General features: G+C 40.0%; 1 protein-coding gene across 1 annotated transcript in view; it reads left to right on the top strand.

The window, feature by feature from the left end:
* Nucleotides 1-426: 426 nt before the first annotated feature.
* Nucleotides 427-27,598, top strand: part of LOC146308828 (neuropeptide Y receptor type 1-like) — a 35,006-nt gene continuing 7,834 nt past the window's right edge. Inside the window, exons 1-2 of the mRNA XM_084745747.1 lie at nt 427-498; nt 26,403-27,049. Of these exons, the coding sequence (XP_084601873.1) occupies nt 26,741-27,049 (309 nt within the window). The 5' untranslated portion in view covers nt 427-498; nt 26,403-26,740. The remainder of the gene's footprint in view (nt 499-26,402; nt 27,050-27,598) is intronic.

Below are 27,598 nucleotides of genomic sequence, written 5' to 3'. Positions count from 1 at the left end.
CAGAAGCCTGACAACAACCTGATCATTTGAATCAGGTGTGTTGGAGCAGAGAAACATCTGAAACATGCAGGACAGTGGACCATCAGGACCAGGGTTGGGGAACACTGCTGTACAGTACAGTACAGTAACTGAGTATTTGTACTATACTTTCCACTTCTGCCTATATGTGATAAAAAACATTTGACCCTCAGTGTCTGTAAAAACCTGCAGCTGCATCACTGACTGGTTCTGCAGACCTGATCTCACAGGACGAACCTCTCTGGACGACAAACAGAATTCAAATAAACACACAGAAGTCAAATCTGCTCCGTTGTTTCACTGCGCAGTTTCTCCAAACTGCACAGACCTCCATGCTGCGCTGCTGGCTGACACACACACACACACACGCACACACACTCACACAGAGACAGACACATTGCGCGCCTCTCTGTGCAGAGCAGCAGTCACAGTCACCGTCTGTGGACGCAGACAGACACCGACAGCAGCAGGACCGGACAGGTGAGTGCAGCTCTCATCCTCCGCGGAGTTTCTTCATCTTTTATTCTCTCCTCCTTCTTCTTCTTTTCTAAAAACGAGTGTCCGCTGAATTCTGCAGCTGTTTGAAGGCGACACGGAGCAGATGTTACCGAGCTGATTCACAGAGCGCCTTCTGCTCGAGCTGCAGAGCAACTTCTCATTTTACCTGCGTGAGAAAAACACGAGCTTATCATTTAAAAACGAGCAGCGGACGGTGGCTGCAGGTTAATGTTGGTGGATGTCTTTGGTTAATAGTTGTTTAATTGATCGTGACTGGACGGTGACAGCAGAGAGATCAGAGTCTCTGATCAGTGGTGTTTTATTATCGATCAAATCAGAATATTATTGATTTTCAGTGTTAAATCTTATAGTTTCCACTCTTCTTCCTGGTTTTATGATTTACGCACATTTTGCACCAAACCAGTTCAGTGTCTTCAGTTTGTTTGTTGCTGTTTTCTGCAGAAAGAAAGTGATGAGAAAAATGAAATCTATAAATGTGTTCCACAATTATTATATGATAAGAATTTATTATTAAAGAATATATTAAAAGGCTGAAACAATGAATCTCATTGCAGATCAACGGGAAATTTATCATGAACAGTTTAAAGTTATTTTTCTGACAAAACTGCAGTTAAAATGTGAGTATTTAGTTGCTTTGTTCTGTTTTTACATGTTTCATATCGCGATAAACTGAATGTTTTGGACTGTTGGTGGGACAAATTACCAAGACGTCACAGATACGTCATAATGACGCTTTAAATGATTCAATCTTACAAATTACCCAACAGATTAATAATATATAATGAAAATGGATGGAAGAACATTAGTGCCAGGCATATGGAAATAACAACAGGAGGAAAGATTTTTTTTTAATTATTATTAATTTTATTGTTAATTTTTAAATATTGTTTATTATTTATTTGTGCACGGCACTAAAACTGACAGTTCCACTTTATTTGTGAATTGCAAAGTTAAAAAAAATAAATAAATCTTGCTCCTCTCTTCCATAAAATAAGCTGAGTTACATCGCTGATAAGTAACGGTGTTAAATGTGTTAGTTGTTTTTGTTACTCTCTTCTATACATTTGTAAATCTTATTTTTATTCGTGGATCATGTGACACACGTGTGTCACCAGGGTTGAAGCTGATTTCTCTCCATAGATGTTGACAGCTAACCGATCATCGTCAGACGAATTCACAAACGTGACTGAGTCAGTTTATTTTTGATTCACAGGTGGCATTCATCAACACGCACACGCCAACATGGCTCAGGACGCCGTTACAACCAATCAGAGCAACAAAACGTGTGACATAGCAGCACCTGTGCAGTTAGATAATCTTAATTCATGTTTGATCAGCACAGTTTGATCTGAGTGTCAGGAGTCTGAGGCCTCGGACCTGCTGGCTGGACATTATGGCGTCTTTAGAAGGAAAATGTAAGATCAGAACAAAAAAAAAAGATATTTTTCCTCTTACCTGCAGTGCTGTTTATCCATGTAGATGTTTTTTTGTGTGGGTTGCAGAGTTTTGCCAGAGGTGCTGTGAGCTTGCCTTTCATCAACAGACTAATTTTCAAATGACTGACCAATGAGAGCAGGGAAATACGTGACATGTGACTTTTCAAATCTGGACTGATGATACTGTAGAACTTGCTCCAGATTAAATACCGGCAGGTTCATCTGGTTCCCAGGTTAGCTAAGTGCTAAAGTCTGTATTTTTTGCACATTTTTTGCAGATTTCTCTGTTGCTCGAAGGTTTAACGTCAGAGCTGAGCAGCGTGATGGAGGCTGGAACAGACGAGAGCTTTAAGCGGTTTGATTTGCACTTTGGCACACAGAGTCTTACTCCTGATGGCAGAGGTTCATATTCAGAGAAGAAAGACGGGGTGTTCAGGGTCCACAGTGAGTTTAGTTGCTTTGTATCATGACTGGCTGCTCACAGACTCTGCATGGATTCATTTTCTTCCCTCCCTGTTGCCCTCATAGCTGTCTTGTGCCTGCTGGCACGCCTGATTTTTAGTTGCACTGTTAAGTTGCCAAACCCCGCTGTGACTCTGTATCTAATGATTCTCTCCAGGATTGCAGGACATCGGCATGAAAGTAGATTCTCTGCTGCGCTCTGTTGCTCAGGTTGTCACTGTGTTTTCCAGCGCAGAGGTTCGTCTCTCTCTGTGGACAGTATTTGTACAAGGTCACCTGATGACCCCTGTGTCATGGTCAGGGACCACCTCGTCCTTTGGTGACATTTGCACAGCAGGACTTGAAATGAAATTTTACACGGCTGCTTCATTTATGTTTGCATTGAAATATTGTTACTGCCGCCTCAGAAATTATTTATTTATCCGCACTTCCTGTTAGACAGTTCAGATTATGTGTGTGGTCGTAGGAGGTATTACCTACAGAAGATGGAGGTCAACACGCCACCAGTTTGGAGACGCAGCAGGAGTACTGGTGTAGGAAGCTAAGCTGTGGACAAGGTCAGCAGTAAAACGTATTTTATACACCTAAAAAATCATTAAGGATATTTTCACCACTTTACCTTAATGTCAGACAGACTTTTCTAACAGGAACCCACTGTTGTATGAGCCAAATACCACTCTCTCCAAACCAACCAAAGGTAATTTTACCTGGCTGAACTGAGGAGCTGCTGGACTCCCACTGCCTTGACTGGTTAGTTAGTTTGTGTTATTGTGTGACTTCTGTGAATCTGAACTCACTTTTTAAGATGCAGAAGTCACACAATAACTCAAACAAGCTAATAAATTGAAGCAGCAGCAGACCAACAACTTCTGCGTTCTGTGAGGTAAAATTAGCAATTTTATCAGTGATTTGATTGGTTTGGACTGAGCAATATTTGGCTTATTTAACTGTGATTTACAGTCAGAGAAGTCTGTCTGACATCAAGGTAAAGCTATGAAAATATTCAAAATATTATGTACACTTAAAATTATATATTTTTTAGGTGTCTAAACTACTTATTGCTGCTGTTTAGCTTCCTACACCGGTGCACCTGCTGCTTCTCCAAACTGGGGGCATGTTGACCACCACCTGTTGTAGGTGTATTGTAGGCCTCATGCAACCACACTTCAAATAATCCAGACTATCCCTTTAATGTCTGATGAGGTTGTACTTCATGTGATTTACATGAGTATCATCTTACATTGTTATCTACAGCAGATAAATGAAGAACCATGCAGAAGTGTTGATGCAATAATTAAAGCGGAAACTGCACTTTCAGAAGGACAAATATTTTTGTTGAATGACCAGATTTGGCCCACAGACCACTGTTTGATTCTACTGCTGTGGTGGTTTTAATGAGCTTCAATAATTTATGCAACAGTTTAATTTGCTGGCAGCTACTGTGAACGGATCAATACCAGACAGCCTGTGTGTGAGATGCAGCACCTGTGTGTGTGTGTGTGTGTGTGTGTGTGTGTGCGTGTGTGCGTGCGCGTGTGTGTGTGTGTGTGTGTGTGTGTGTGTGTGTGTGTGTGTGTGTGTGTGTGTGTGTGTGTGTGTGTGTGTGTATTTGCCTGGAACAAACAGATGTTGTCACACCGTTCATATCCCTGGAGAGAGATTGTGGAAACATTTCATCAGTGGTTCCTCTTCATCAGCTCTGACCGTCTTGTTTCAGATGGATGTTTTCTTGTTATTTAGCAGAATTTATTATGTAAAAATATTTAGCTTCTTAGCTCTTAGCAGCGCAACATGTTGGTAAGGCCACTTTGATGCAGACTGAAATGTTTCATGGATGGTTTGTGGTAAGACGTTCATTTTCCATTCAGGATTAAATTGTAATAACTTTGTTGATCCTCTGACTTTTCAGCTAGCGCCATCATTAGGTCAGTGTTGTTTGATATTTCGGTTTATCCCATCAACCTCAGCTGTACTCTTTGTGTAGTGTTAATTAGCTGAGGGGTGCAGCAGATCACAAAATTCACAGGTTGGATCATATCGCAGTTGTGAGTGACAGATCAGATCATTTTTCAGATCAGCAAAAAAGAAAAAAGAGGTGGGACGAATTACACTATAATAATAATACAGTACAGTATACTTTGAATACTCTGGCTCAATGTCCCGCCCACAGAACTATCTGATTGGTTAGAAGTCACGAATAACAGCCAGTCAACACAGACGCACAGAGTCACAGACAGACAGACACAGAACTGCTCCAGTGAGCTGAGAGGAGCTGTGTGTGTGTGTGTGTGTGTGTGTGTGTGTGTGTGTGTGTGTGTGTGTGTGTGTGTGTGTGTGTGTGTGTGTGTGGTTAAAACAGCAGCTATCAACAAATATTTCTCATCAATAAATATCACAATCTTTTGATCTGTTTCTATGACGACAGCTGAGTTACACCAGAGAAAAGTTGTGGTCGGGACTTGACTCGAGGTGACGTCACACAGCAGCATCTGTCTTGTCTGTTCACTGAGATTTCAGGTGTTATAACCTACATAACACAAACAGCGACAGTAAAACTGTGTTTCACACTATGATGGTCACATGTAGTGTCCATGCATGCTGAACTGTGGGGGGTGGTCCGTACGGGACACAGGGCAACTATGATCCGTTGCACCCCTAGCTAATAAGCATGCTAATATGCTAAAGTAAGATGGTGAACATGATAAACATTATAGGCTTTATCTTCCACACGGCGCACACACACAGTGCATTTGTCATTGCTTTTTTCTGACTGACACAGTTGTCATTTTCTCACCCAGCGCCCACGTTGCGTAAGTAGCACCATCTGTGCACCCATGGGTGTGTGCTAGTATTAATATGAGGTGTGATCGGGTGTATTGTTGGCGCATTGCTGTCTGCGACCATTTAAATAGCAATGCGCTGCAGGGAGGCGCACCTGGCTCTGAAAGGGAATGGGAGAAGATTTTAATTCATGTTACACCCAAACATACCTAATTCAAAGACTAAATACAATCTGTCTGCGCCTTACACCTTACTTGACGACCAGATTACACACCTTAATCCCCGCACACCGTGCACATTGGACCATGCGCTATAGATCATTTAAACAGGAAAGTAAATCTGCTAAACATCTCCATGCTGGCATTATGAACATGATGTTAAAATTTAGCTCAAAGCATCATCACTGCCACATTGACTTTACAATCACAGCTTACATTCCAAAAGTGGAACTTAGAGAATTTAGGAGAACTTTGGGGGTGGGGCTTGCACAGAACTGAACATTACGCCCAGCGATTTAATTAAGCCGCTAAACCTGCAGCTACAACCTGGTTTGCTTTTTGTTTTATTGTTCTTCGACAGATCAACATGAAGTTACAGAAGAGATTATACATCATCATTGTTAGTTGCACACAAAAATGACACATAAAAACAGGCATCAATGTTTTTACACCGCAGTGGAAACAGACAACAGACTGACAGAAGCTTTTAGTTCCTTGAAAATTAGTTCCTGGGACTAAAAGTTTCAAGCATTCTGAGGTGGAAACGGCTAATGGTAAAAATAAATATGAAACACTTTGTTTAATAAGCCATAATTAGACACTGTGGTGAGTGTGACATTTCATAGTATACATATATATTATTTTATAGCAAACTTGTCAACTTTGAGACCTAAAAAAACGGAGGATTTCAAAACCACAGCAGGAAATTTGAGTTTCAGAGGCTTTATTTACTGCAAAAATATAAAATAACCAAATAATAAGTACACTGAATGCAACAACATTTAAGGCAAATGCTTTTCATTTTCCTCTTAGTTCTCAGTTAAAAATACTGAATATTTTGATACTCTGGCCTGAATTTATGTGAATCTTCAGCATAAACTCATAAACATCAATTTTTCATTCATTCATTCTTTGCCCTCATCCTTAAAGAAAACTTAGACACCTTTCCTTTAAAACTTTACTTAAGAAACAGGAAGTCTTTCAGCAAACTGGGTGTCGGCCTGATCACAGAGAGATTTACAGTCCAGGATGTGTTTGGAAAATCAAACTCGCTGCTCCGAAAGACAGTTTTTAGATACGACAATCAAATCCTGAGCACTTCAGCCAAATTCAACAAGAGTCTCATGCAGCACTTCCTGTTGCAGAAACAGACAGACTGACAGCAGCGAAGTCGCCAGGCGCCTCCAACGCCGCCGTCACCGCCGCCCACAATCAGACAGTTTTGGGGACGAATCCATCAACTTGTCAGGAAGCAGGTTTCACTGCTTGTTTCTGTGGAAGCTCATTTCTGCCAAAATAAAACACAAAATAACACAAAAATTAGGCATGAAAAAGAAACACTCATGTTAAATCAAAGTAATAAGTCAAAATTTCATATTGTCCCATAATTCTGAATTACTGTCTCAATTCTGAAGTAAAAAATAAAAACTTCAACTTACTGTCTCATAACATTTGACATCTGACATGTGCTGACGAGACTCAAAATCGGTTAAATTTGTCACCATGGAGACATGATGATGATGTTTCAAAGTGACAAAAAGGAGGAAGTATATTTAGATATTTTATATAAATATCATTTTATTAAATTTAAAGTACTTAAGTAAACTCCAGGGTATTTTTAATGTGACACATACCAGCTGAAATACAACTGTCACCATGGAAACATGATGACGCAGGAAATCCTGCAGCTGGTGATAAATTTCCTTTAAAACTCCTGCAGGTGTAACACATGAAACAGGTGTGTGAAAACTTCAGGCTTCAGGTTCCTTGTGTTCGACGTCCCGCTGCTCATATCGACAAACGGCAAAGAGGCGTGATGACGAACAGTGGGGAATAACTCAGGTGTGCGTGTGTGTGTGTGTGTGTGTGTGTGTGTGTGTGTGTGTGTGTGTGTGTGTGTGTGTGTGTGTGTGTGTTTGTGTGTGTGTGTGTGTGTTCCAGCCTCTCTCTCTGCTGTTCGACAGCGTCACAGCTGCCTCTGAAGCCTGAGGCGCTCTGCCCCGGGGCCTTGAAGTGCTGTAGGGGCATCTTTGAGAAGAAGAATCATGACAAGGGGGACCGGGGTCTCTCTCAGGGTAACTGACTCCTTCTGCTGCCGTTTGAACCTGTGGGGTCGGTGGGAGGGGCTTAGTGGAGTGATGCAAGCAGCAGAGAGAACAGCTGGTTACTGCGGCTTTAAAGGGATAGTTAGAACAACTTAAAAGAATGAAGTATGGAAGTGTTATATTTTTATGATGTTGCTTTGTTGTGTTGTGATTAGTAAGATTATTTAGCTAGTTTTTAAAAAGAAAAAAACAACAGAAAAACATGAAAGTTCCAACATGCCGCTTCCTTATGCATGCACACCATCACTCAACATACAACTACACAACTAACTGCAAATGTTTAATTATAGCAATAAAAAAAGCTTGCGATCCAAAAGACCAATAAAAACAGGTGTTAATCAAATGTCTAACAAATCCAGCCAATCACTTCCTCACGCTAAACCAACTCAAGTAACAAAGACAACGAGTACAAGCCAATCAGAGGCAGATAAGGTGGATCATGACTTTACCATCATGGAAAAAATTGGTGAAAATTTAATGTGTGCTATATTTATAATATTTTCACCACTTTACCTTGATATCAGACAGATTTTTCTGACAGTTAAATGAGCCAAATATTGCTCTCTCCCATCCAACCAAACTCTGTTGACAAAATCAGTAATTTTACTCCACAGAACACAGGGGTTGCTTTTCTACCACTGCCACAATCTGTCACTTTGTTTGTGTTATTGTGCAACTTTGGTGAATCCAAATTAACCCTTTAAAACACCAAAGTCACTCAATAACACAAACAAAGTGACAGATGGAGGCAGCTGTAAACCAACAACTCCTGTGTGCTGTGAGGTAAAATTACTGATTTTGTCAATGGAGTTTGGTTGGTTTGGAATGAGTGACAAAACTGCCATAAAAGTCTGTCTGACAGGAAGGTAAAGCAGCGGAAATATTCTAAATATAATGTACACTTAAAAAACTAATGATTTTTTTAGGTGCAGTAGTACATTACGTAGCTTCCTGCACCAGTACTCCTGCTGCTTCTCCAAACTGGGGGAGCGTCAACCTCCATCTACTGACTAAGTACCTCATACAACCAAACTTAAAATAATCCAAACTATCCCTTCAATACATCCATTTTCTACAGATTTGCAGTAGTTGTACAGCCGCCTCTGGGTCTTTCTGTTGGTCTCTGCTCAGGTGGACACCCTACATTATAACACCTGATGGAGTGACATGAACAGGTGTCCTTCATCATGTTCAGACGAGACATTCAAGCAGGTTTGTGCAGGGAAGAGGACTTCAGAGGAAACAGTAAGAGAGGTTAAGGATAAGAGTAAATGTCTCTCGGCTCTGCCATGTGTAGATAAGATCCAGGTCTGTATTAATTCAAGTCTATATCCTCTGCAAAGCCTCATTCATCTTCATTAAGAGCATAATTTGATATGAGTCTACAGAGAGTGGACATCTAATTACAGTTTGAGACAGCCGTCATTTGAATGTAGTTAACTCACCTTTCCAACTCCAACTCTGAACATCACGAGCCAAGATGTGAGCAGGTATAATGAACATAATTTTAATGAGGACGCCTCTAACTGAGTCCTCGGTGGCGTCCTGCTAACTGGAGCTATGAGGCTGTCAAAGAGTAATGATTTCACTTGACAGAGATAATGAGGGGCCATTTAATTTGCATGAGAGAGTAAAAAGATACACAAGAAACATGGATTCAATAAAAGCAGCACTGGGGACTCGTTTTAATGACGCCATGTCCAGGGACGCCATCCAGATCAGATTTTATTGACATAAACAGGAGAGATTTTTAATTAACCACCCTGCCCTCGCCAGTCGTGTAGGTCATCAGTGCAAGAAGTACCCATATTTACGCTTAATGTCAGGTGGCGACCTCTAGTAGCCGTAGTAATTGTAGTATAAAGAGAAAGAAAGTCCAGGTAGGCAGTAAAACTGGGTGGATGGTCGGGTCAAATGACCGTAATACAAGTCCTGTATGAAACCAAAAAACAAAGTTGACTTATTTAAAGTTTTAAAGGTCCAGTGTGCAGGGTTTAGCGACATCTAGTGGTGAGTTTCCAAGCATGTAGAAGTAGGATTGTGACGATGACCACGATATCACAGCCGTGTGATGAGCTCATTATCGTGATCATAGCAAATTTTAATTTGAAGGGCCAATCACATGTTAAGATCAGTACACTGACTTGTGATGTACCAAAGGATCAATGCCATCACAAGTCAGAGACACAGCCTCTGATTGGTTGACGAGTCAGGAAAACTGCCTCTGATTGGGTGACAAGTTTGGAGAACTGCCTCTGATTGGTTGACAAATCAGGAGCACAGCCTCTGATTGGTCAACAACCCAAAGCATCTTGTGATTGCCTTTTGGTAGCTAACAACATGCTAACAACACAACAACTGTTTCCAAGATGTAAAAAATGCTGAGTGACCACAGAAGACACTCAGTGTTGGATTTATTATATTGGATTCATTTTACCACATCACCATGGAAGAGGACCCGCTCACACAGCAACATGGGCGTGGGCGTGTGAAGCTCGCACGCATTGCATCCTGGTACATGTAGGAACTGCTGGCATGCATTCAAATGTCAACTTCAGCTCAAAACATTGAACTGACGTTGGAGCGTATATTCTTGAACCCTGAATTTTGGCCTGTGTCAGTCCAACATATAAAGCTTATGGATCCGTTTACGATAGTCGTTCGTAATAAAGTTTGAGGACCGTGCAAATTATGGTGTGTTAGCAGGTATGATATAACAGCACTGACAAATTCATTGCTTGAATCATCAACACTGAAATGTGGTGAATTTTCCCTGCAAAGTCCACAGTATGCTGGTATTTTGAACACAGATTGTACAAAATTGCAAATAACAGCCTTTCGCTGCGGGAAAACTGATTATAAAAGCTTTCCAAATACAAAATGTCACCCTTTAGATGCAGATGCACATTTGCATTTCATTGAAACCTCCATCAGCAGCAGGTGCAGTGAGACACGGTGATGAGCCCACAGTTATTGTCCACGGGGGACAAAATGGGATTGTTAAAAAAACTGAAAGGGAGACAAAAGCCGCAGGAGTTGGACACTGATTTTGATTTTTTTATTTCATGGCATCTAACACAAACAGCTCTGTGTGAGAAAGAAACTGGCAGCATGAGTCATATGCCTGCTGGGCTCCGCTCAATGACGGCGAGGAGCATGTCAGTTTGAAATGACAACACTTCAGCAGTTTTCATCTCTCCTCATCTTTCATCTATTTTAAATTGTCCCCCTGCTTTCATTTCATACTGTTACAGACCACCACCATGTGTCCTCATTTCTCTCCCCCAAAATCAAGATTTGAAAGGGTGTTCCTACAGTTTTCTCCCTGATGTTGAAATTCAGCCCGCAGTAATGTTGTTTTTTAATTATCTGTGCCTTTTCTGCTTATCCAACTCTTAGTAGTATTACTAGTAAGATTACCTTGGGAAAAATATGCGTATACTGTTGCAGAGCTGAACGATTTAAGCATAGGGCTCATTAAATAATACATGTTTGTGTGTGTGAATTGTTTCTCCTCAATGCATCATTCTGGGGTTATAACAAAGGATTATTTTCATTAATTTGTTCATTATTTTGCCTATTGATCTGTTAAACATTTTGGCAATAAAAGGTCTGAAAATAATGAGAAATGCTTGTTATAATTTCACACAGCCAGATCTTCAAACACTTGTTTCATCCGACCAGCAGCCCAAAACCCAAAGACATTCAGTTTATAATAATTTATGGCAAAAAAAGGAAGGAAGAGCTTAAAATCCTCACATCTGAGAAGCTGGAACCGGTTAAAGTTTGGTGGCTTTGCTTTAAAAATGATAATATGACTGTCAAAATAGCTTCCAATTAATTTTCAGCCAATTTTTTGCTGCCGGTGGAGCCTGACTGATCTTGATGATTGATTGCCGTTTCCTGTCTACGGACCTGATGCTTGTATTTGCACCTTTAGTACAAAAAGCAGCATCTTATCTTATCCTTTTCTTACAGATGCTTTTTTTTTTGCGGTGATGTCGTCTCTTAATACCAGATCTCGCCTCCCGACGTCCAAATGTTCCACCAAAACAAGTTCCCCCTCAACACTATTTTGCAGCAGTACCATCGCTGCACTTTAAGCTTAGCTCCACGCAAGATGCCTGTGATAGGTTTACAGAAATGCAAATAAGGCAGGGTGTTTTTTTTCCCCTAAAACTGAATGTGTCTGGACTCAAACCTTTCTCCAGTGCCATGGAGAGATGTCTGGCTATGCAAGACTAGTGTGCAGGTATTTGGTCATAAACCAAAATATTGGAAATATTGACCTGATGATGGTGCTGGAGGAAAAGTCAGAGGATCACCAAAATCTGTAGGTTTCATCCTCTGGAGACCATGCACATCTGAACCAAATGTCATGGCAATCTATCTGATAGTTTCACGAAACATATTTCAGTTTGGACCTACTGACCAAGTTTGCCATCGGTTGATCCATGCAGCTAAAAATGTTGATTAGTGCAGCTTAAAGTTTTGGAAAAAAAAACAACCAATGTTGTATTTTTTTTTTACTGGTGAGGAGAGTCTTCAGTATTCTCTGTGCAGAAGGCGAAGGGAAAACCCTCGACAGATGGTCAGCGAGCTGCAGAGCTAAGACTCAGGCTGACAGACATTTCCATCAAACCTCGGGGGAGTTGAGACTTTCCAATTCACCTGACCTGCATGTCACCAGAGTGAGAGAGAGAGGAAACCGTTAACATTGGGAGACCCTCCAAACCCAGACCTGGCATCAGAAGAGCCTCAGTCCGTTTAGCACCAAGCAGATTGTAGTTTCTGACAGATTAACGTGCTTGTTTTCTTTGTATCATCCACTGACCAGCCACAGGCCAGTAACCAGTGTATAATTACAGTCCAACAGACATGTTAGTGACAGGCAGAGTCAGACTGAGCAGAAACTAATGCTAGCTGACAGATTAGATTTACCACCTCCTTTATTTGCAGAGAGCATTCAAGGTCGGCGTGAATCTCTCTGAGACAAACTCATGGCTGGATATAAATTTTATGATGCAGACAAAACAGATGTCTTTCTTGATATCAGAACATGTTAATTACTGCCTCAAGGCCACAGGTACTTTGTCATATTTTGCATTTTAATCATTTGTTTGATTTTTTATTCAAGAATTAAATATATCAATGCCTCACACATAAGCACAAAGACTATTTTGTTGTGTCCTTCCCTTTAGGCTTCATTAAATAAACAACCTCCCACTTGTCAGTCTACATCACAATGGTACAGCCTTGACACAAACATGAGGCTATTTTGTCTCACTGACCATCCCTACTTTGTCCCTAATGATAGCTTTCATGACGGATTAATCTATAGATTATTTTCTTGATTAATCAATAAATGTTTTCATCTTTGAAATAACTGTAGTGCCTGTTTGAGCGTGGCTGTTCGGAGCAGACCGATTCCTCGCAGCAATGTCAAGGATCTCGACTTCACACTTGACATTGCACTCCCTCGGGTCCTTAGCAGTACATCCACCCAGTGTGAGGTCAAGCAGATGAACGGTTCTCAAGATATGCAAAGGACAGTCACACACACAAACATGTCTTACGATTCAAAAGTTGCAGGCTAAAACGTGAAGTTTGTTGTTATAGCATAACCATCAGGCAAAATTGCACCAAATTCGGTGCTGCACTCCCTTGGGTCCTTAGCAATACACCCACCCAGTGTGAGGTCAATCAGCTGAAACGTTCTCAAGATATGTGAAGGACAGTCATACACACAAACATTGTGTCGTATGGGTCCAAAGTTGATTGGCTGAGAGGTCCATAAAGAGGTTGTTTTGTCAATGAGGAGGTTCTAGAATTCATTTAGAAGATTCAAGGGGTTATTTGGGAGATTCTAGGGGTGGTTTTAGAGGTCAGTGATGAGGTTCTAGGTTTGTACTTTATGATGGTATATTGGTGGCTGTTTAGAAGGTTCTAGGGGATGTTTTACTAACCGTTGATAATGTTCTAAGCTCTTAATGTAGGTTGTAGTGGACATCAGGAAGGTTCTAGAGTGCCTTTAAGAGATTCTAGGGGTAATTTAGTAGGTTCTGGAAGTAATTTAGGTGGTTCTAGTGGCCACTCTAGAGGTTCTGCAGCACTTAAGGACTTCTGAGGTTGTTGTAGTCATATAGGAAGTTCTAGAATTCCTTAAGAAGATTCTAAGGGTCATTTAGGAGGTTCTATGGGTAGTAGTTCTGTGGGTCTTCTTGGCCTGATTCGTCATGTTCACGAAAATAAACCTCACGTTGTAAAAGAGTGTAGTTTTCCTTCAACCAGTTTGTTTGTTTGTTTTTTGACCAATGAAGTGATCTTTCCTAAACCTTTTGGATGCACTAACTGTTAGATTTGAGGACCTGTTGCAAGCTGGGAAACGCTTCCCGTTTTACCATTAATATGATATAAGAGGTACAACCCTCGCCTTGGCTTGTTACACAGAACCATGTGGAAAATTGTCCTTAGAAACTGTTTGGAAAAGTGTAGGCACTTTCGAAAAACACTTGGCAGGTGCTTAGATGAACAGCTCAGCCAATCAGTAGGGCTTTTCACACTGCATATCCTTAAGCCAGGGCTAAGAGTTAGACCTGGGATAATTTAGCCCCTTTTCACACACGCATTGTTAACCCAGGGTTAGGCTAAATCCAGGTCTACATGAATCACACTGCCCTTCTTCTAACTCTGGATTAAAGCCTCTGTACATCCACACAGGTGTTTTCCATTAACCTGGCTGATTATCTTCTTCTTCTAATCTTCTGTTTCACTCTGGTTCCTTTGCCCTGGGTTTAGTCGATTTTCAGGGGATAACCCCGCAGACTCGGGGCTAACCCTGCTCTGGAGTAGGGCCAGCTAGACCTTGGCTAAAGTCGGGGTTAGCCCCCCCTGAACGTTCCAGGAATGTACCAGTGTGAATGCTCTTTTAGCCTGGGGCTAACAGCTCCTTTAGCTTTGAGCTAAACGCAGGGCGAAAAGTCTTTGTCAATCACATCTCACCTGGGCTAACTTCAGCCAATCAGATCAAACTCTTTCCAAAGCCTCGCAATGTAAGACAAGAATGTCAATACTGGATGATTCTGCAAAAACCTATATCACATTCATTTTTAATTTTTTGTTTTCTATAACATCTATACAAAAAATTTGATTTTGGAAAAAAAAAAATTGTTATGTTACAGAAAACTAAGTTAAGGTTGAACTGAACGTTAATAAAAAGGCGAATCTTGATGGTCACACTTTTATGTTCCTCTTCTCTACATAAAGGACACACAACTTCCTGCATTGACACTGACCTCTGTCACATACATGACCGTGAGTCATCCAATATGGAGGTAAATTGTAGTGATACTAGGCAGAGATGATGGATCGGTAAAGATAAACTCCAGCAGTCACGCTTTCATGCTCTGCAGCTGCATGTGAAATTTAAAAGAAAAGAAAAAAAAAGTGAGTCAGTTCTTCAGGCGTATCTTGGTTCTGCAGATTGATGGCTGACTGAGAGATACAGTAACTGTCAGGAGCGTCACGCTTCTTTTTAATAATCAGCAGAGAGTGGGAGGATTGTTCTACTTGTTCATCTACTCATTTCCACTCTATTTATAAGACGAGCAAAAGATGCACACAGGAGCGAGTGGCACCGCCGCGAGGGTCCAGGCCAAAGGAGAGGGGCCGCACAATAGAGTCAATAGATGTGGCCTCGCATCTTTTTCTCACTCTGGCCTTCAGGGCCTTTTAAGCAGATAGCTCATCAATAAACATTTTACTTATGAATATGGAACAACTACAGTTATATCAGATCTGCATGTGTGTGTGTGTGTGTGTGTGTGTGTGTGTGTGTGTGTGTGTGTGTGTGTGTGTGTGTGTGTGTGTTTATGTCTCCACAACTCTGTTTTCCTCCATCTCTGTCACATGAATTCAGACCATGTGAATATTTACCTGCAGCTGTGACTTAATACCCTGTAATTAAATGTGGAGATGAGGAACAAATATTTAATGAGAGATGATTAATTCAAAATGGGAGAGAGCCAGGAAATAATTTTGTAGCCATTTACATTTACATTTAATAAAAAATATAACTATATGTAAATATATTTTCCAGCATAATTGAAGAGTTAAAATCTAAACTCCCTCAAAATATTTTCTGTGTAGTTGGTCTAGTTGTTTTTATTGTTGTCTTTGTAGCTAACGTCAGCTGTTGGTCTGTGTAGCTAACATTAGCAGGCAGTCTGTGCAGCTAAGTAGTCAACATTTAATAAAAAGTTAATCACTAGGATGCTGACCAAGAGTTTCATCTTTTAAAATATATTTTCTGGCATAATTGAAGAGTAAAAATCAAACCCTCTTAAAATACAGTTTCGTCCTACTTCTCAAGAATGAGTGATAGAAGATAGGTCTAGATGTTTTAAGACATTTTGTTGAAATGTTATATATTAGAGCTTTAATGTTAGAATATGATTATAACAGGGAGTAAAGGGCACATATTGAGCTGCATGCTAACCCTCTGTCAGAACCGGCCGGAGGCTGTCTGGCTTCAGTCCGAGTCGGACCTGCCATCTGCTGAATGAATGACTGAGCAGATTCCCTCCGTCTGCTCGCGTTAACACAACGCCACGTGTTGCTCTCTGAAAGATCTGTCGAATATTTGCCTGGAGGGTAAAAACTTGACATGACGATCAAGGCTATTACCTCACTCTGTGTGTGTGTGTGCCAGCTGATAACACGATACAAGTCGGTGGAACATGGCGCCACATTTGATGGCAACATCATTAATCATCCCGCCCCCTCGCTGCGTAACCAGGAGGACGCTGGCCCTCGTTTATCACGCCGTCATGGCAACTAAGACAAAATGAAGCGCTTAGGTGAACATTAGAAACTGATATGATTTATGAAACTTTGCAGAAATGAGCACAAATGTTCACTTGCAGAACCATTTGCATGCTAATTAAGTTTATCTGTCAGCTGTTGGTGGAGCTGAGCGCAGATTAGCGCCTCACAGCTGCCTTTAGCATCCTAACAAACCTCTTTCACCCAAAACAGCAATTACATGAATGACGATTAAAGCAGCATTGTTATTGTGCTTAATATCCAGACGTGTCAGACTAAACGGTTTTATAATGAACGCATCAGAGCAATTGGATTGCGAGGCTTCAGTGTTTGTAATTATTTTTATTTATCAGTGGCGAGATCAAGATCAGCTCAAATTTTTTTTTTTAAATGGGCTTCTTCTTCGTCTTTTTCGAGGGATTAACATCACAGACTCATTTTAAAACCAGATCAGGCTGCCAGCAGACCTTATTTAGATAAGACTGTGACTCGGGAAACTTTGAAGTAGCATCAGAGGAGGTGGGGATTGTTGTAACCAGAGAGGATGAGGTTGTTGACGAGTATCTTGTTTGATCTTCAGCAGCCTGTATTCTGCTGTGTGGGATTGCATAAGAAAGGGAAAAAAGGGATTGTGTGTGTGTGTGTGTGTGTGTGTGTGTGTGTGTGTGTGTGTGTGTGTGTGTGTGTGTGTGTGTGCAGGATCTGTGCTGTACTGTTTGTTGAAGAAATGAGCTTCCTTTTACTCCCACAGATCTGGCATGGTGTCCTGATTGTTGTCACTATGTTTGATGGAGGACAAATCTATAAGATATTTGCTGTAATAAATCATAAAATGACCATCATATGTCATCAGAGATTAAAGACGTAGGATAAATTTAAATACTCTGCGTTTGGGAATCAACAAATTACAAGTATTGGGAATATGTAATTATAGTAGCAAAACAAAGATGACTGTACTCCATTGCAGTTACCGAAAAAGAAGACGTAATCAGATTACAGTTACATTTAGTAAAAATAGAGATTATTAGCTGGATTACCACTAATGTTAGCTGCACAGGCTAACAGCTAACATTCCAAACTCAGACGTTACACTAATATTAAGGTCTGTGTAGCTAACGTTAGCAGTTCTTAAGTGTAGCTAATGTTAGAGGTTGGTCTGTGTTGTTAATGTTAGTGGTTGGTTTTACGTGCTAATGTTTCTTTGAATGAGATGTTGAGTTGTTGGATGATGTCAATATTTTCACAGCTGAAGGCAGGACTGTCACTGTACTGCAATGTTGTTCCTCTTTCCTGATTTTTAAAGACGAAGTAATGTTTATTTACACCCTGTGAAGCATTTTTTCACTAGAGGCCAAGATAATGAACTACCTGTAAGATCAGCTGGTTCTACTCAATTTTTACATATTGCTCCTTTAAAGGATGATAAAATCAGTGTTTTGACAAATTCTTCCCTGAAATGTTAATTTAATGAGGTTTTAGCGAGGCTCGACAGTACACAACCCTGGTTCAATAATTGATGAAAAGGTGCAGCTCTGTACTTGTTCTGTGTTTCGGAGAACATGACAGTCTGACAGAGAGTGACAGTCAAATTCAATCAGGGGAAGAAGTGTGAATGTGCCATCTGCATCACTGTGACAAGCACACTAACAGAGATTTCCCTCGTCTTTGTGCAGTCTCGTCCTTGGATTCGTCCTCTCCTTCTATTTTCTGCTGAAGCCTCTCCGTCTCCCCCTCCCTCCCTCCGTCACCCCGCCTCCCGGCTCCATATTCATCGTGTGAAGTTATTCTCCCTCCAGCTGAGAGGACACTTTAAAATCCTAACAGACATTAAACCTGAAGGATCATTTCACCCACACTGACCGAGCGGGCACTTCAACAGTCCAGCATGTGGCAAAGATAGAAGACGTCAAACACCAACTCATGTGTCCACGGGCGGCGGCGTCTGAATATGTGCAAAGACACAAAGTCAAAACTGTGAGGTCACCAAAAAGACTGAAGCAGGAGACTTCTGATTTTACAAACCATACGTTTTCTGGAACATCTAGAGTATATATTTTTCTGAAAACGTTCGCTGGTGTTTCCATCAGTGAATATCATGAGCATGATCGACGTAACAAGGGGAAAATTACACAAGATATAAAAATAAAGTGACGTAAAAGATGTAACAAGATGGAAGCGACACAGCAAGACAAAAATTATGTAAAATGTGTAAAAAGGCAAAAAGAACAAAAGATAAAAACAACATAAGGAGAAAATGTGTAACAAGAAGAAAATGAAAAACATTATGTAAAAGACAAAGTGAAAATTATATAAAATGTGTAACAAGCATCAAAAACAACATAGAAGATGTAACAAGACAAACAACAAAAGAAGACAATTACAAGATGATGACAAGATGAAAACGATGTCAAATGTGTAACAACAGCATAAAAAGACATAAGAATAAACTGACGCAAAACGTAACAAGATGAAAATAATGTAATTTAAAAAAGTAACAGGACAAAATTGACATAACAAGACGTAAGAAGACTAAAATAACATAAAATATAACATAAGATGAAACAACATAAAAGGTGCAATAAGACAAAAACAACTAAATAAGATGTAACAAAGTAAAAACAATGTAAACTTTTACTACTTCTGTCTTTTAAGCATTGAGGACACATCAGAGCCTGTACTTGTTCACTTTTACTGGAGTAAAGAAGTTGAATCACTACTTCTACTTTTACTAGAGTCTTTTATTTAAATAAATATTGGTGTTTCTACTGGAGTAAAGAACGTGTGGACGTCTGCCACCTCTGCATCTAATTCATATCCAAGCTTCATAAGGAAACACAACCTCAGCGACGCCCCCATGACTCGACATTTCTTCGCTTCTTCAGCATAAAGTAAACCATGATGTAGTTTAATCCAAAACGGATTAAAAGGCACTACTATCCGGCTGTCCCAGTTCCACACTCAGAAAACACTGAAGTTATTTATATCCCTGCAGCCAGAACACTCACACCAACCAGAAAACATTATTACAGCGCCCGCATCGCCGTCTCCACATTGGCTATTTGCACAAGGTGATGACAACATTTAAGCACACAAAGAATTAAATGCTTTTTGGCTTACACAAATGTCAAAGCAACATTAAAACCACACGCAGATTTCTCTGGAACATGAAAGAGACAGGATGCAGAGGATGAATCCTGCTGTGAGGCCGAACAGCAGGTCTGCACGGAGCTGCAGCGAGACTGAGACTCTGCATACAGACATGTCTTTTTCCAACACAGTCTCACTCCCAACCTGTCAAATACAGCAGCAGCTCGGTCAGTGGACCAACACTTCAAACTGTGACGCTGCAGATACAACTCAGGTCTCAATTCTGTGGTCAAGATCGTCAGGGTAGACTTTCAAAAGAAAGGCACAAAATCTACTTGGTTAGGTTTAGGAAAGTTACAAATATTTTGTTACTGTAATTCATACTTTTTTAGTGAGTATTTTTTTACTTTTACTCCCTACATTTGGACACAAATATCTACATTTTCTCCTCCTTACAGGCTTGTTACTTTAGTTTTAATGCATTTCACTTCAACTTCAAAACTGATTTCAACCTAAATGGACAATAACATTTGGAGAAGACAATTTGTTGGTATGTCCATCAGTGCAAATTACATATGACAGATGTAACAGGACGAAAATACGATGAGGAAGATGCAATGAAACCAAAAATGGCGTAAGAAGACAAAAAAGATGTAACAAGACAAAAAATCAAGGTGATAGGTACAACGAGACGGAAAAGACTTCAGTGTAAAAATGAAAACCAAAGATGATGTCAAAGATGTGAAACAAAAAAAGCCAGCAATTGTGTATTTTAGATGGTTTTACAATATTTTTGTTTGAAACAAGTTTTGTTTGAAAGTTGGCTGGAGGCTAATTTCAACAAACTCATGGAGTTAGCGTTAGCTAGCTAGAGCTGATTAAATCTGCTAGCAATAGTTCAAAAATGAGGTGAATCTACCAGCAGAATATGGCAAAAAATTGAATATGTTTTCATTTGTGTTTAATCAGCTGAAAATAAGAATACCTCAGAATGAGTTGCTTATAACTACAGAGGGCTGTAGCTCCTCTTCTAGAGGCCGCCACGTTTCTACAGGAGCCCAGAGCAGACAAACCAAACATTTTGCAGCCACTGTAGGCTCTCATACACATTAGAAGGGGAAGGTGAAGCAAGTTGACTGTAGTCTACAACCTCATACTACTAAATTTTACAGACTGGGCCTTTAACATCTTCCTGTCTCCTCATCTAATCGTTGGATTAAGTATTCAGACTCCTCTGATTTTAGAGTTTCTGTGCACCGTCTTTGAACTTAATAACTGAGAAAAACTGGGGCATGATATCTCATTGAGAAATATAATTAAATAAATACGGATTGAACCAAAGATTCAGGCTAGAAAGGACTTGACCAAGATTAATTTATTTGGATGGACTGAGGCAGTGCAGATCTGTTTCCTCTTTCTTTTTGTTTGACTTTGTAGTGAAGATTTTTTGATGATCTCCTCCGTTAGCCTTGAGTGAAGCTTTATGAAAATAGATAATTTAATTATCCATGCAGAGTAAACTATGAATTTTTAATGACTCAGAGATAATGAACATTTCTTTCTTCTTTTTTTTTTAATGCGTTATGTTTATTTGCTGGTATTTTTTTAGGATGACATGTTTTTGTGGGAATTGTGATTAAACGTTTTGTAATTCCTCTGAGACGGAAGCTTAATGAAAGGAGACGTGTGAAAAACACTCGGCAGTCCAAACGCTCTGATGCTTTGTTGTGACAAAAATTAATTAGTCTAATTACAGAGGTTGTGTGGGTATGACACAGCCGGCATGTGCATATTTTTTTTAATTGTATATACATTTAATGATAGAACACCACAGAAGGTTGGATTTATGAACAAATTCCAGGATGAAAACTAAGAAATGTTTTGTACATATGGGATATTGATAATATACTAACCACTAGTAGGTAATGGAAGAAATAATGGAGAAATAATATAGCATTTAGGAGGGAGCTATAAATAATTTACACAGTAATAACTTTTAAAAAAAAGTTCAATTATTCTGGGGCAGAGCGTTGGACCAGTGGACAGGTTGTTTAGGTCAAAAAGGTGGTTAACATTGATATCTGGAGCACACCAACAAATATGCAGCATCATGCTGTGTCAGGTCAGAGGAGGTGATGTCACACTGTTTGAAAAAAAAAAAGATTAAATACAAAAGGGCATCATCATCATCGAGGGGTAAAGTGTCTCGGCTCTGGGCACCTCTGACCTCGTCCACGTCCACACAAATCCATGTCATATATCAGATAACCTTATCGAAAACAAATTAAATTCAATACAAATATGGTGCACTGGACTACATCTACTACAGTTTATTCACCACTGTGCAATAATAGTAGAGTTCTGCATGAAGCCACAACAAATTACAAATTAATATATTCAGTCTTTGTAGCAAAACAAAATGTTGTTGAGTGTCCTTGAGAGCTGCTTTGAATTAACATGTCAGATGGATGTGTGTTTGTTTACAGCTTCACAGTCCAGATCCACATGTCAGCAATGTAAATGAATGTTAGCAATGACCTGGATTCATCATCAGACACTTAAATCATGTTTACATGGAAATGCAAACGCTTGTCTTTGACTGGTGAAAATCTCAGAACATCTAGATTTTACATGATCGAGTTCTTTATAGCAGGACTGAATTTTGTTTACTTCCTGTCACTGCTGCTGGCTGTGACAGGAAGTAAACACAAGTAAAATGACCCTGATGGTTCACACAGTCTGCTCTCTCACATTTGTGAACATGCATCCACATTTATAGAGGGTCATGTGACCTGAAATCACCTCAGATATCAGATTAAAAGAAAATCAATGCAAAGTTAAGTCTGTTAACTAGCTTACAACTAACCTGGGGAAGCTCCAGAGCTGCATGTGGCTCTTTAGCTCCTCTCCAGTGACTCTTTGTGACTTAAATTTTGAAAAAGTTTTGCCAACTACTGATCTTTTGTTGAGATAACTTATGAGCATTACACCAGCCAGATGTTAGCATCACACCGTTGTAAAGGAAGACACACAATGCTGTATCATGTAACATCATGTATCATGTATCACAGACATTTATAACACAGATTTGTCTGTTACTGTTAACAGAGACTCCAGTCTGCAGTGTAATTCATACTTCTCTGATAAACCTCAGAACTGTACAGTGTCATTCGGATTCATGATCAAAAAAAGTTTTTATATCACGTCAGCACACCTGTCCATATCCACACACTCCTCCTCTCTCTGCTTCCCTCGCTCCCTCGAGTCCATGTCACACTTCTTTTTTTCAATCAAATGATTGTTTTTACCTGGTTTTAGGTACATACATACCTTTTTTGTTGCTTTTAGTTCTCTCTAAACAGGTTCTACGCTGCAGAAAAACAGCTTAGGTCCTAATTTGAAGCTCCAAAATCAAACAAGTTCAGACTGATTGATGCACCTCACCGTTTAAATCAATAGGTGTATTTCAGAAGACGCACGTCAGTTGTTTTCAGTGTGTCTCGGCCTTAAAAGACACATTTTTGGTGTCTCTTGGCAGTCTAAAACACCTTCCTAAGGGAAGTATTTCAAATGACATACAGTGGAAGTTATCTGTCCCATCTGGCATAAAAAACATCTACAAAAAATCAAGTGCGATCAAATTGTGAAAATACTAAATAGATTTGCAGAATTTCAGCATTTTGCACTTGTTGTTTTAGGCTGATTGAACTGATCGGACTCCAAGCTTTCCCAGGTTTTATTTGTAATCTGTGTCAATTGTGGAGAAATCAAAGACAATTAACCTGAGGTGAGCGTCTGATCGCAGAGCTGTGCAGGAGAATTGATCTAAAAATGTTTTTCAGACTGCTGCTGAAGAAACTCTCTCATGCTGCTCCAGCTCTGTCCGTCCTTCATCCTGTTTGTTAGATTATAAAACGGCTCAGATATTTGATCAAATGCAGTTAGGAGGCGACCACAAGCAGCAGATATCAAACTAAACTCCCACTTCTGGTGGAGACAGGCAGTTAAGAGACAAAAGCATCATCAGAGGAAACTTTAAACTTTCTAAAAAATGTTATAGCACCTTTCAAAACTTAGTTGCAAAGTGCATAACAAAGGATAAAAGGTTAAAAAACAGTGGCTGTTTAGCTCAGTTAGTAGTGTCCACCCCGTGTATGGAGGCTGTCGGTTCCCTGCAGCAGCAGCTGGTTCAACTCCCACCTGTGGCCCTTTGCTGCGTGTCATCCTCTCTCTCCACCCCCCTTTCCTGTCTACTCTTTGGCTATTCTATCTAATAAAGGCAAGAAAAGCTCAAAAACATAACTTAAACAAAACAAAAACATACAATATAAACATTAATGAAGGAGAAAACAGCACAATAAAACCAAAAACAGTTAGATGCATCACAAATCAAGATAGTGAGTATGACTCAAGCACAAGCAGCAAACGAGCAGCCAAACTTTCTGCACAAGATGCAGTTTGGTGGTGGTTTGGTGGTTTCTGTTGCACAAAACATGCAAGTATAAAACATGTCTTAGCTTCAGCAGGATTAAAGACTGTAGTCTAAGCGTGAGAAAACAAAAAGATGGATAACAGTGGGCATATTTTAGAAATATGCTTCAGGTGATAATAAGTGTCTTGTTTATCAAATTTCTGGTGCCTTAGTTGCTGTTAGCAAACACTACCATTTGCAGTTGGCGATTACTTCATTAATTGAATCAATTAATCATTTTTGCTCTTATCAAAACCCCCTAAAAGTACGGTACAGTACAGTAACAGTTTCATCCCAAATCTCAAGAATGAGAGTATGTTGAGATTAGAATTTCAATAGAAGGAGTTGCTTGCTTGTCTTTTCATGTGTATAAGAAGGATTTAGCATTAAATATCTGATGCCTTCACTGTCACATTCCTGCGTAGGATTGTTGTCCTGTTTCGAGTTCTCGAGAATTTGCACCGTTCTTCTTATTCTGCTAAACAGACATTATAAAGTGTAAATGTGTTTGAATGCATGCACACAGAGCGGGAGACGGCAAGCACTCTTTTTTTTTTTTTTTAATGAACGTTATCGCAGGCAGGTGGATGCTGCATGTGAGTCATTGTGGATGTGCAATAACACCTGTGAGTGTGTCTCACTCTTTGGCAGCTCGCTCCCTCGGGTCCCATAAAGGCTGTCAGAGGAGAAAAGAAAACTGAGAGTGGGAGAGACAGACAGAGCTCTCCAGAGAGAGAGAGAGAGAGAGAGAGAGAGGGAGGCTGTCAGCTGATTGTATCCATGTGCATGTATGTATATGCTAATGAGAGCGAGGGTTTGATGAATGTTGTAATCAGTGGATGTGTGTATTGTGCCTGCAGGATGAGATATCTGTTAATAAGCTGCATCTTAATCAAACAGTTCACTCAGAGCCCAAAGTCACTTTGCCTTCATGTCTCAGATCAGTGTTAGAGAGGAGAGCAGCATGTGTTTCTTATTAACATGCGTCTACCTTTAATTGTTTATTCATGAGAGCGTGACATTTTTTATTTTTACATGATTGTATGTACACTTATTGCACATGTGTGTGGTTTTGTGTGTGCATATTTATGTGAAAGGAATTATTCTAAAATTATGAATACCAACACTAATTCCATTTTTTGTGAAAATGTATTCTTTGAGGCGTTATATATATGCAATATGTGTAATTTATGAAATGTTTTGCTTTGCTTTAATTTTTTTAATTTCTAAACTTGCTCTGTGCCAGAAAAAATGGTCACAGACAAGAATTAACTACTTAAAATAATTTAAAAATGTGTTAAAACAAATACAGACTGATAAAACTGTCTTTGATTTAGAATATAGTTTTTAAAGAAAATGTCCGATTTTTTACAAAAAGCATGATTTAATCAGGCATAAAAAGAATTAGCTAAGGAGAAATACTGAATCAACAGCAATATTAGAGAATTTATTGTTTGTTTCTTTGTTTTATTTCCGTCCTCAGGGAGTCAACCATCAGCATATTGTTGAGTTAGGCAGATTTTTTAGTTTTTTACACTAACACAAATGTAATGGTGTCTCAATTAAGGATTTCTAACTTCTTGGACAAATGTTCAGTGGCTCTGACGTGGGTCTAATTGTCTCTTGAGGTTGGTTTCAGATTTTCTATTGAAGATGCAACACTCTAATGAAGTCTTAACATAAGATCCACAAATGTTGAGTCTGTCCCTGGAGGTCTGGACTGCATAATGTGACATTAAAGAGACAATAGATTATGTTAATGAGCGTTGGCGGGTGACAAAGTTCAGCAGAGAAAAAAGAGAAAGAACAGGAGATGTTAAAGGAACAGCTCACCACAAAATCAAAAATACATATCACTCTTCTCTGTGCTGTTTATCCATCTAGATTTTTTTGGTAGGAGTTGCAGAGTTCTGGAGATATTGGCCGAGATATAATGAGATTAAACGGCATTTGGTTTGTGCTGCTGACAACGAGTCTCATTTCTCCTCTTCTGAGAAAAACTTGTTGGCTGAAATAATGTAACAATAATAGAAAACTGTTGACTGTTTTTATGTTGCATCTTAGGCACTTTGCAGTCCTGGTATCAGTACTGAGTCTGAGTAGAAAAAAGGTTGTTCCTACATGAAATACTCACAATAAGATCTGTGGATTATCTTGAGTTACAGGGTCATGGTTTATGAAAAGAGACACTGGTTTTGAGTTTATCAATTGTGTTTTTTGGTGCTTTTAGTCCCATTATACTGGACAGACGGCACATATCTCCAAAACTCTAAAACTCACAGCAAACTATCTAGATGGATAAAGAACAGTACAGGCCAGAGAAAAAATAAGTTTTATTCATTTTTCCTTCATTTCAGTGCCACTTTTCTTATCATCTTTCCTCCACACTTGAGTTTCGTTTGTCTTCTTCACCTCTGACGGTCTCAGCTCACCTCCCCGTCTTGTTCTCAGTGTTGTTCTGTTTTCTGTCCTCTGTTTTCAGGGAAACGCTGCTGCTGAGCTGATCCACCGGGATGCCGACAGAGAAGGAAAAAGAGGACAACATCTATATTTGAATCACCTTCTTCTCAGTCACAATCCCTCGTCTGCATCACAAACTCCTCACAGCTCAGTACTGAAGACAGCAGCTGCTGCTCTCCTGTCTCCCTGTCCTCCTTGTCCTGTCCTCTCTGCTCTGATCTGCCTGGACACGCTCAGTTTTTGGGGAAGAGAAGTTCAGTTGCAGCCTCGGGGGCTTTGGTCTGGTCAAACCTTCACCCCTGACACTCTGTCCCCTCGTCACATCACCCCGTCCCTCCCCTCTCCTCTCCTCTCCCTGCCATGTCCAACGACAGCAGCCTCCTCAGCGTCTGGGAGGCCTCTGATTGGGCAAACACCTCTCAATGCCCGCCCTCGGTGGGCGGGGCCACCTTCTTGATCGTAGCCTACAGTGCCGTCATAGCAATTGGGTTGCTGGGCAACGCAGGCCTGGTGTTCATCATTGCCCGGCAACAAGAGTTGCGCAACGTCACCAACATCCTGATCGCCAACCTGTCATGCTCTGACATCCTCATGTGTGTGGTGTGTCTTCCTGTTACAGTCATATACACACTGATGGACCGCTGGGTGCTGGGAGAGGCCCTGTGTAAGGTCAGGGGAACACACACACACACACACACACACACACACACAATGCTGAGACTGGGTTGCACAAACAACAAAGATCAATTTAATCTAGGATTATTTCTAATCAGAGTTTAGATAAACTAGGTTTAAAATGAGTAAAACCTGATTTAAAGTTAAGTAGAGTTCTGTTGCACAATAAAAAACACAATCTCTTTAGTAAATCCAATTTAATTGATGTAAACCAAACTTAAATAGAGTTTAATCAGTATGGAAATGCTTGCTCCCTACATCGTTTGCTAGTTAGCTAAAAAGTTAACATGTTACATTATTTACTAGCTATCTAACAGGGAACGTGAGCTGGGTTAGACCGTCGTGAGACGGTTTTACCCTACTGATGATGTGTAGTTGCAATAGTAATTGTATTGTTTGTTAGCTTGCTGAAAAGTTAACAAAACATTGCATTGTTTCCAAGCTAGTTAAAACAATAGTTAGCCTATTTAGCCTCGTGATGACTCAGCAGAGAAGCTCTAATTTCTCCTCCTTTGAGAAACAAACCAACTGTAGTGAAAGAAT

This window comes from Lutjanus erythropterus, chromosome 20, assembly GCF_056507025.1.
Source record: "Lutjanus erythropterus isolate fLutEry1 chromosome 20, fLutEry1.hap2, whole genome shotgun sequence".
NCBI lineage: Eukaryota > Metazoa > Chordata > Actinopteri > Lutjaniformes > Lutjanidae > Lutjanus > Lutjanus erythropterus.
This window is presented reverse-complemented; position numbering and strand designations above follow the sequence as displayed.